Source organism: Sorghum bicolor, chromosome 2, assembly GCF_000003195.3.
Source record: "Sorghum bicolor cultivar BTx623 chromosome 2, Sorghum_bicolor_NCBIv3, whole genome shotgun sequence".
NCBI lineage: Eukaryota > Viridiplantae > Streptophyta > Magnoliopsida > Poales > Poaceae > Sorghum > Sorghum bicolor.
In genome coordinates, this window is record NC_012871.2 from 920699 (window position 1) to 930722 (window position 10024).

Here is a 10024-nt window from a genome sequence, read left to right on the forward strand (position 1 = left end):
ACTGCCGATCATCCAGAACCAGACTATAGCATTTATTCTTGACCTCCCGTATCCTCTGCACAAAACTTTCAACCGATTCATCATTGCATTGCCTCAGTTTGACCAAATCGGTGATCTTCTTCTCATGGACCCCAGAAAAGAAGTACTTGTGGAATTGCTTCTCCAGATCGGCCCAAGTAATCACCGAGTTGGGAGGTAGTGATATAAACCAGGTGAAAGCCGATCCAGACAATGATGACGAGAATAAACGAACCCTTAACTCGTCCCTGTTACCAGCTTCTCCGCATTGGATGATGAACCTGTTGACGTGTTCCATAGTCGACGTGTCATCCTGCCCAGAAAACTTAGTAAAATCCGGTACCTTGTACCGATGTGGAAGCGGGATCAAATCATATGCGGGAGGATACGGTGTCCGATAAGAGTAGGTGTTGACTTTGGGTTTTATCCCAAATTGATCTCTCATCACTTCAGCAATCTTATCGGCCCAATAAGCATCGGCATCTTGCCGATGAGGCGGTTACGGATCCGGCACCTGCTGGTAAGCTTCCACGTGTCTATGCGGTGCACGATCTGCATGAAACATTGGATTAATCATCTGGCCCCCATTCTGCGGACCACCAAACTGCTGCCCTCCAACCTGCTGCCTGAGATTCACTGGCTGGTTGGGGATCCCCAGATTCTGGAACCCGGGATAGATCTGCCCTTGGTGGAACCCTGTAGCCTGATGATTCGGTTGGGGCGTTTGCGGAAAGACTTGCTGCCCAAGCCATCCATTATTAGCGTTCATCGGCATAGGCCCTGCCGATGACTGGTAATTGGGCATTATCATTGAACTGACATACCCTGGCTGGATCATAGACCTCTGTTGCATCAACATTGAGTCTGCCGATGCGTTAGGCATCTGGAACGTTGGAGCTTGAGAATTCCCAGTGTGCAGTCTTGCAGTAGTAGTTGTAGTATACTGGGGACTCTGGTTCATCGGCATGCTCGGAGGTGCCGATGCCATAGGAGTCTTGCCTCTCATGTCAGTTGTCTGCGACGTGCCCGGCGTCAACTCTGGAGGCATACCATAACCCCACCAGTTAGGAGGAGGAGTCAGTCCTGACACTGCCGATGCCAACAGATCTGTAGCAAGTTTGATCTGCCCATCTGAAGTTTGTGGGTTGGTTGTCATCGGTGTAGATTGTGCATTAGTGACTCCCACCGTTCTTGGCGGAACAGGAATCTCCACGCCCGCAGCGGCCGTGGCGGCCAATGGAGCTATGACCACTGGTGACGTTGGTTGGTGATAAGTGGGGCCCACATAATCTGGTGGCAGCTGTCCTTCTTTGAAAGTTCTTGCCACGGCATTGAAAACCGTGTTAGACAGTACACCAGCTTGGTTGATCAAAGCACGGTTTATAGCGCTGTCAACCATCTCTTGAAGCTTGCCAGGATTGGCTTCAAAAGTAACCTGCCGCGGTGCCGGCAGTGCATCCTTCTGGATCACCTCGCCACTCCTGTTCATGCTGAAGGACCTTAGGCATTGCTGCTTGTAATCCTCCATGGCTTTAGCAATAGCTTGCTTCTGCTCATCCTTGAGATTGGCTTCCGTCACGAGGATGACGTTTTCTTGATCAAACTCGGAAGTCGACATGTTGATCTTGATCTTGAATCTGGTCCCACTGGGCGTGCCAAAAGATGTGTTGGTACAAAAACTATTCTGCAAACACAAAGGGCTAATACCCGATTCAAACGTTAAGACGTGCAAGCCGATTTGACCTTACTATCGGTAAAGGTGGTAACTCGAATACTTTGGTCCCGACAACAGCGATGCGCCCGGATGTCACGGCCAAGAGGTACTCACGCGGAACTCGAGAACACGCCGAGCTTAAGTCGACGAATCCCTAAGAACTCGTAATAAAAAGAAAAAAGTATGACGAAATCGTCGAAAAAGTAGATGCTGGAATATGAGTAAAAACTTGTGTTTTATTGATTGATAGATGTCTCATTACAAGGCCCTAGGGTCTATATTTATACCCTGCTCAAAGAGCTACAACCAGACACGACTAGAATTCGAATTCCAAATTACACAGAATCCGTATATAAAACGATTTAAATAACTAAGGAAAGCATAAAAACTACCCCCGTGACAAACTGGAACACTTCCACAGACCGATCGGCAGCTTCCGGACTCTCCCTCCGTATCATCGGCAGGTTCCCCTGTACCTATAGACTTATTCACGTTCAACCCCTCCTTCATCGGCAACCATCCTCATCGGCAACTCACCCTGTAGATAAAACATCGCCGTCTTATCCTGCCAGCCTGTACTCTACTAAACATGGATACGTGTCCAAAAACGGTGTCAACATCTCTATAAACTTATGCATGCACACACCTTCCTCAGGTCCTAAGAGACATTGAGAAGAAACTTCAGAGCACATACTGTCTAGAAGCATCACTTATTAATTTCGTTCCTAATCACCCACGCAGCCGGGCTCTAGTATGTGACCGGATGCCATGCTGGAAGCTTGGATAGCAGCTTCCTCCTGAAACATGAAACCTAAACTCTTCTCCGGTTGCTGACAGTGACAGCACAAGCTTTTTGGTCAGTCGGTCAGTAATGAGAATAAGAACTGTACATTTCAAGCTGTCTGAAGCAGTAAACTAAGAATTAGGAAATACCATAGTAGCTTCACAAAGAGTTTTTTTATGAAGGGAAATATATTAATATCCCAGCTTCTGCATCGAATGCATATGGCTGTAACTTCACAAAGAGTTAAGGAAACAAGGCTCCAAAAAAAGAGAGTTAAGGAAACCCAAAAGGAAAACTTTGACAGATAGTGAAAGCTACACAATCGCAACAGGATACCATGCCTCACAAAAGATGGACAGCAGAGTACAGGATCAATACTTATCAGCCTCAGAGATGATCTTGGTGGCTATCATCAACTGGATTTCGAGAGGAGTAAATTTTTACCTCACATTACAGGCTTAGCATGGGGGACGTAAGTATAGCAAGGTGGAAAAACACAAGGAAAAAAAACCCACAGCCTGTCTGTAACATTATCAATTGTCAAATCTAGGGACCCAATCGGTACTGTGCATATAGTTTGGGGAAAAAATTGGCATTTTTTAACACATGTCCTGATTCCTGAAGGCATCGTGCATTTACAAAGAAACGAGAAGGCATTCGCATACCAAATTCGGTAATGATGTGAATGGTTGGATTGGATGCAGCTGGTTAGTAGTAATAACATCCATCATTTTGGAAAATCAGTGGGAATCTGTCTGGTTTTCTTCTACACCCCAATCATGTCCAGATACTGTAAAAAGAACTTGAGTGCACGCAGATGCATCCAAAATACCAAAAGGGCGTGACCTAAAGTACTGTAGGCACGTAATTTCAAACATTGAATAGGAAAAACAGAATATAGTGATGCTAATCCAGACAGTGGATCTCCTATTGGGATCCTGCGGCTGACGAAAATAGAAAGGGCGTGACCGGAAATACACGGATCTTTGCCCACTAGTACACTACAACGGCTGGTTTAGGCAGCTAAAGGGCATCTAAACTTTAGTCTATTTAGTAATTTTTTTTACCAAACACATAGACTAAATGAGACTAAAAGCAGGGCTAAAGTTTAGTTACAAGGGGAAGCTAAATTGGACTAAATGGAGCTAATAAACCTCACCTTTTAGTCCCATTTAGCCAAACACTCTGACTAAAAGGGACTAGTTTGCCAAGCACCTGAAAGAAAATTTTGTTTATATAGACTTTTGAAAAGCATATAACCTCTCCCAGCCAAAATCACCCAACATAGAACAGTGTTTTTAGCTGATGTTAATTTGTTTTATGATGATAAGTTCAAGCGAACAGAGTTGCAGCCAAACATCTGACAGGAAGGCGTGTGTCACTAACTAATTAATCAAAATTGGACAACTGCAGGCGCTGCTGATGTACTCCAATTTTGATTAATGAAACACAAAATGAATATTGAGTTAAGCATCATCAGTTAACATTGGAGCACCATCAGTGAAAACGAAAACATTGGAGCACCATCAGTGAACCATCGATCGAACCGAAATACAGTACTATAGATAAGGCAGTATTAATGAAACACGTGTTAAGCACGTTCTTAAAAAAAGGCAGTAAAACATACTGAAAACATAAACTGAAATGCTTGCATGTCATAGCAATTACAGACAAAAGGTAGGCGTGCATGCATTTCAGCCTGCCGATCATACTTAAGGGTAATTAAGCAGGAAGAAGAACAGCAACATCAGGGTAATCATCGGTGACTAATTGCCACTTCTACTCGAGTAGTACTCGCTTGTAGAAGTTCCAGTCCGGGTCAGTCTCCGTGATGGGAGGCTGACCAAAAGGGTGCTCCCTGACGAAACGAGGAACGTCGTCTGCAGTGGCAAGGCTCTCCAGGTACAGCCGAAGATCTCCACCGGGTGCTATACGTTCATATATGGGACACATGTTAATTAATCCATAACATTAGACACACTAACATTTTGCGTAAAATAACTTGCGCTGGTAGACTGTCAAATTGAAGCTTTAATTAGAATTACCCAATGATGAATCATCCTTGCGGTTCTTGTAGCTGTAGGGGTAAGGAAAAATGGCGGTGTGCGGCTGCAGGACATACACGATGCAATAGACATCAGGAGGTGATTACTGATTAGTGTGAATATTTGCATACTTCAACCAGTGGAAAGAGGCCGGTGGGCGGAATTACGGGATTGCGCAGAGCTTTGTAGGGGGAATCATCCAACAGGAGAGTGTTTGAGGGTGCGAACTTCCCCTGCTGCCAGGGAAGACCATCTGCAGCCTCCTCTTTGCTCCACAGCTTCTTCAGTTCCTTGAGCACCAACGGCTTGTTCTTGTTCTCAAGAGAGTACAACCCAGTAGCAGTGCACTTAGATGCGTCCTGTGGCAATCATGCATGCAAACGACATATTATAGAGATTCAATGTTTTTTATGCTAGCTCTTTTGCTTGTACGTAGTATAACAGATAAAGCACGATTTTTTTTTTTAGATAACGGACAGATAAAGCACGATGAGATGCATACATGGATCAGTACTCCATATATTATTTCTTACTTACCCAACAGAACAACAGGCGACGTTTCGAACCTTTCATGAGGATATCAACAGCTGCATCGACGTTAACTCTGGAGGATCGGGGTAGAAAATTAATTTGTAGTCAGCAGGCATGCAAAGTACTAAAGGAATCATCAAATCAAATTAACTGCAGCAGTTGTGATGAGTAAAAGATACTTATGCAATAGACAAAAGAAAAAAAAAAAGATTTGCATGATTAGCACCTCAGTCTTGATGACCATACACCCACGTCAAAGTTGCGGAAGCAGAATTTCAGGAAGTCGTCGCAGAAGGGCCTTTTGAAGACTGGCACACACAGGACGTATACGTAGCAGAAAGATAGAATCAAATCATATTATACAGATCATACGTGCATAGATGTATTATATGTAAAATAGCATAAGCCATAGGAGGCACGAATTTTCAGCTAGCAAGGACGACAAAAGGGACAAATTTTTGCTAGAGAAGACAGAACAGAAGAAATAATGGATATAGATAGATGCCCAGTGCAACTTTATTATTACCTAGTTTGCATCTGAACTTCCCATTGGACAGATGGGCGTTGTGAAAGTCTTGGTTAATGTCCGCGAGCAAGCCATTGAGATGCAGAACGAGAAGCTTCTTCTTCCTCGTCGTCTGTGCTACTACCAGACTGGCTGGAATTGGAACCTTGCTGTTCGCAGATCCCCCCTTGTTTTCAACAGAATCAGCAGCAGCAGCAGCACCCACGTCGTCCACACTGCTGTTGACAGCAGCAGCAGCATCTGCCGCCACGGGTCGTCGTCGTCGTTCTTGGCAAGCAGCGGCTGACGACGTCGCTTGTTCTTCATCTGTCACCGTCATCGTCTTGGTCTCCTCCACCACCTCATCTAGTAGCTCCAGCGTGCCCTCATCGACACCTGCGGGCGGCCGGGCGGGCGAACTTGACATTGATCTTGTAGTTACGTAGACGTAGTATATGGATCCGTACCTGAAGCGGCGACGACGATGGCGGCGGCCTCCGGAACGGCGGCAGTGACCTCGAGCTTGAGGTCGTCTCGCTCCATGTTGCCCTCCACCTGCACCTGGACGTGCGTTGGGGACGATCGACGTGGATCCGGCCTGGTGGCTGCAGCCTGCTTTGATCGATCGGCTCCTGGGCTCCCGGTCTCGGCACGCAGAGGAGATCCAGCAATTTAAAGGGGAGAGGCAGTGCAGGAGGAAGCTGAAGCGGCCGCCCCACCCCACCTACCGGCCACCGCCACCGGTCCACCAGCCGAGGAGGCGGGGAATTTAAGCAGTCGGGTTCTGGCGGCGGCCGCTCAGCATATTTTTTTTCGAAAGATCCATTTGAGATTATGACAAAGGGCAAAAAAAAAAAACTCCAATTTAAACAAATATTTTGTCAGCTAACAATAATAGTAATAAAGCGTGGGCACTAAACGTCAGAGTTGCCGTTTGTTTTGTTATCTATTTCACCTCTTCTTAAACTACAAACCAGAAAGGGAGACTGACGAGAAGAAGGATGCACGACGGTACAGGATGACAATGCAAACTCAGAGAAGGTTGTGAGGAGGATGCATTGCGGATAGACAAAGAGTGTTCATAGCAAAGAGTGTTCATCAGGACAATAGATGGGAGATCGGACAGGCAGAAGGGAGGGCCGGCCGGGTTCCACCTAACAAGTGGATCCAAGTACCATGTACAATGTCTAATTTGTTAAAGTGGACCATCAACTGCGAACTGATTATAGATTAGCTGATTGGATTTCTTTTGTGGATTATCTACCCACCCGGGTTTAGTCCTCGATTTGGCACGGGTATTTATATTTTTTAGATTTAACGGCGCTATGCTTTCAGTGGTAGGCAACATCCCCGACATCAGCGAGACGTCTACGGTGACTCCATAATCTATCAGTTGAGTCCTTTGGAGCTACTCATAAAGGTAGAGTTTGTGTACGTATGTTCATAGAAGGTGAGTGTACGTGCATTGTGAATATCTTTGTTATGTAGGTGAGTGTACGTAGAGTTTGTGTACTCATAAACCGAATTACACTAAAAAAAATAGACTGCCAGCTCATGTAATAAACGAGTGTACAAAATCACTACAAGGGTTTAGATCCTTACCTGAAATATCAATGTCAGAGTCAAATAATATATGTTCGTTTAAGCTTATCAGCTAAAATCAATATTACTTTTAAGCTATGGAATAGTGTTTTTCTTTCATAACAGCATCAGCAAACAGCCGAAGCTACGCTGTAATTCGGTATGACATAGAAAAAAATATTATATTTTTTAAACAACTGTATTTGGTTTTGGATGTGCGCTTTTTATGGCCGTGTGATCCTTGAGAAAGGTTTTTTTATAAAAACATATCTGTATTTCAAGTAAGGAAAACAAGCGTACACGCATATGCATGCAGACACGTATAGAAATACAGAGATGTCTACCACAGTCAAACTACACGAACCTCCCTAACAAAGTAAAAAAAATTACAACGATACCCTTGAAAACTTCGTGAACCACCTAGAGTCGTCGTCGTCGTCGCCGACCGACACCGTCGCTGATGAAGACGAACACCACCATGAACCGAAGGAATCTCATCATGCCAAGGCTTTGAACGGAGTCGAAGTAGACACCTGTCCCAAAGGACAGGATGAAGACGGTGGTCACCCAGCGATCGGGGCCTTGCCCCAACTCCTCCGGCTCCCAGATCCAGCCGCAACTCCGACGACCACCGTCATCAAAGAAAGCTTGAGCTAGATCCGGCCATCCCACATCCACCACATCCACAGACTTCTCCGTATCCAAAAGAAAGAAGGCCAGCAGGATCATCAATTGAAGAAGATGATGGAGCCCCGCCCTTGAACTCCAGAAGGTTCGCCAACCTCGCCATGGATACCAGAGAAGAGCAACAACCGATGTTCATATTCTTTTACTCCCTCCGTCTACAAATAAGTGCACATCTCGTTTTTTCGAGGAGTCAAGCATTTTTAAAATTGACTAAATATATATAAAAATATACTAATATTTATCATATTAATATATATATCATTAGATGGAGCATAAAATATACTTTTATAATATACTTATTTGTAGATATAAATATTGATATTATTTGATATATTTCTAGTTAAATTTTTTAAAAAATTGACTCCTCGTGAAACGGGATGTGCATTTATTTGTACATGGATTGAGTATTATTAGAGCATCTCCAACGGTTTTGCAATTTTCGTTTTGCAAAACAAGAAGTTTGCCAAATCTTAAATCAATATGCCAAGTCACAAAATTGAGTGTCTCCAATGGTTTTGATAAAATTGAGTTGGCAAAACCAAATGCATGGCCTCAGGCGTGGGAGGGACGGAGGGCGGCCTTGAACTCATGGCCTCAGGCGGCGCGATTCTCCGACTACGGCAGCGGACGGCGGCACGTGCGGAGGTGTTTCTGTCGCGAGGCGGTGGCGCGTGTTGACTTTGTGTCGCGATCGGGACAGCAGCGCGTGTGGAGGGGTTTCTTCGCGAGACGGACGACGGCGCGTGGTGAGACTTTGTGTCGCGAGAGGAGTCGGAGGCCGATCGGGACTTTGTGTCGCGATAGAAGTTTCCCTATATGGCGCGAAGAGGAGTCGGAGACACGCGGGAGACCGAAAACCGCGCGGGAGGAGAGACCGATCGGCCTTTGCCAAGTCGTCCGGGGTTTGACAAAAATGCCAAGTTTCCTCTCTCATTTGCCAACTTTGCCAAAATGCAAAACTCAAATGCAAAACCATTGGATATCTCAATTTGAGCTTTTTGACAAATTAGTCAAATGCAAACTTCAATTGCAAAACCGTTGGAGATGCTCTTACGACGACGAAACTGCCAACGTTTTCAACGAGCCTTCGCTTAGCCAATGTTGAGCGAATTGGCAGCCCACTAGCGGATAGGCCCAGTTCGTGAAAGCCTAGGCAGGGAGAGTGGCCCAGACAAGAACCAAATAGTTTCGCTTTATATTGTCTCAGCTATATAAATCTTAGCCAACACATTTCCTTTGTTTTTCGAATCTCATCAACGCAGGCAAACGCTTTTATACACACTTTCGGCCCCCTGTAGACGCCCACATGCACACACTCTTTTTTTTTATAAAAACATGCACACACTTTCCTCGGATCCAATATATAATAAGGGTGGTAACATAGAAATTAACTAGGTGGTTTGTATTCCATTAATTATATTGCGAATTGAGCAAAAAGTGATGTTGCATTAGAATTAATAAAAAAGGTGAAGGAAATGGATTCTTATGAAAATATTATGACTACATGAAAACTAAGATAGAAAGATATATATGTGATACGTCATACGTGGACGATAAGAGAGGGAAGATAGGTGATTGGACAAAAAATATTCTTAAAAAAAATCATCTATTGGGAACATGATTTCTTTGTATAATACATATGCATAAAAACGAATCGGATACAAATAAATATCAATGATATCATATTTGTTTTCATATTTCTGGTCGGATTCGGATTCGAGTAAGGATAGTGTCAGCCATGCCGGATAGGTACGATTGGATGTCGACATCATAAATATATGATTTGAGTATTCAAATAGGGATATGGTATCAGATGTTGAATATTCGAATTTATATACAGACAGATTTGAACTACTCTAAACGGATTCAGTCTCGAACATAGTCGGAAAATATCCGTACCATAGTACGTATTGTCTATATGACTTGTAACTTGATGAGTAGAGAAACCATCTTATAGTTTTTAGGTTGAGACTGCCCTAAGTTCATTTGGACTTCAACACAATAATACTCATAAATCACTAGATATCACTGTAATCTTCAATACTAGTATGCTAAAATTTGCAAGCATGGATCTCTCGACCGGATATGCCAATGTGTCACACTTTTCACCTATGAAACTATTATATTACCACCACCTATTAGTAGTAGCGAGTAAAGTG

At 44.1% G+C, this 10024-nt stretch overlaps 1 protein-coding gene across 1 annotated transcript; it reads right to left on the reverse strand.

Annotated features, from left to right (window-relative positions):
• Positions 4031–6321, reverse strand: LOC110433020. The gene is made up of 7 exons (XM_021454564.1): positions 6065–6321; positions 5619–5993; positions 5319–5400; positions 5099–5165; positions 4729–4920; positions 4562–4625; positions 4031–4444 (listed from the first exon to the last, which is right to left on the reverse strand). Exons 1-7 carry the CDS (start codon positions 6138–6140, stop codon positions 4296–4298), a joined length of 1005 nt encoding a protein of 334 aa, XP_021310239.1. The 5' UTR covers positions 6141–6321; the 3' UTR covers positions 4031–4295.

Coding starts and splice junctions, on each gene's coding strand:
- LOC110433020 (XM_021454564.1), bottom strand. CDS start 6,140: ATGGAGCGAGACGACCTCAAGCTCGAGGTCACTGCCGCCGTTCCGGAG. Junction 5,401..5,618: donor GAAGTTCAGATGCAAACTAG/GTAATAATAAAG, acceptor TGTGTGTGCCAG/TCTTCAAAAGGCCCTTCTGC. Junction 4,626..4,728: donor ACAAAGCTCTGCGCAATCCC/GTAATTCCGCCC, acceptor TATGTCCTGCAG/CCGCACACCGCCATTTTTCC.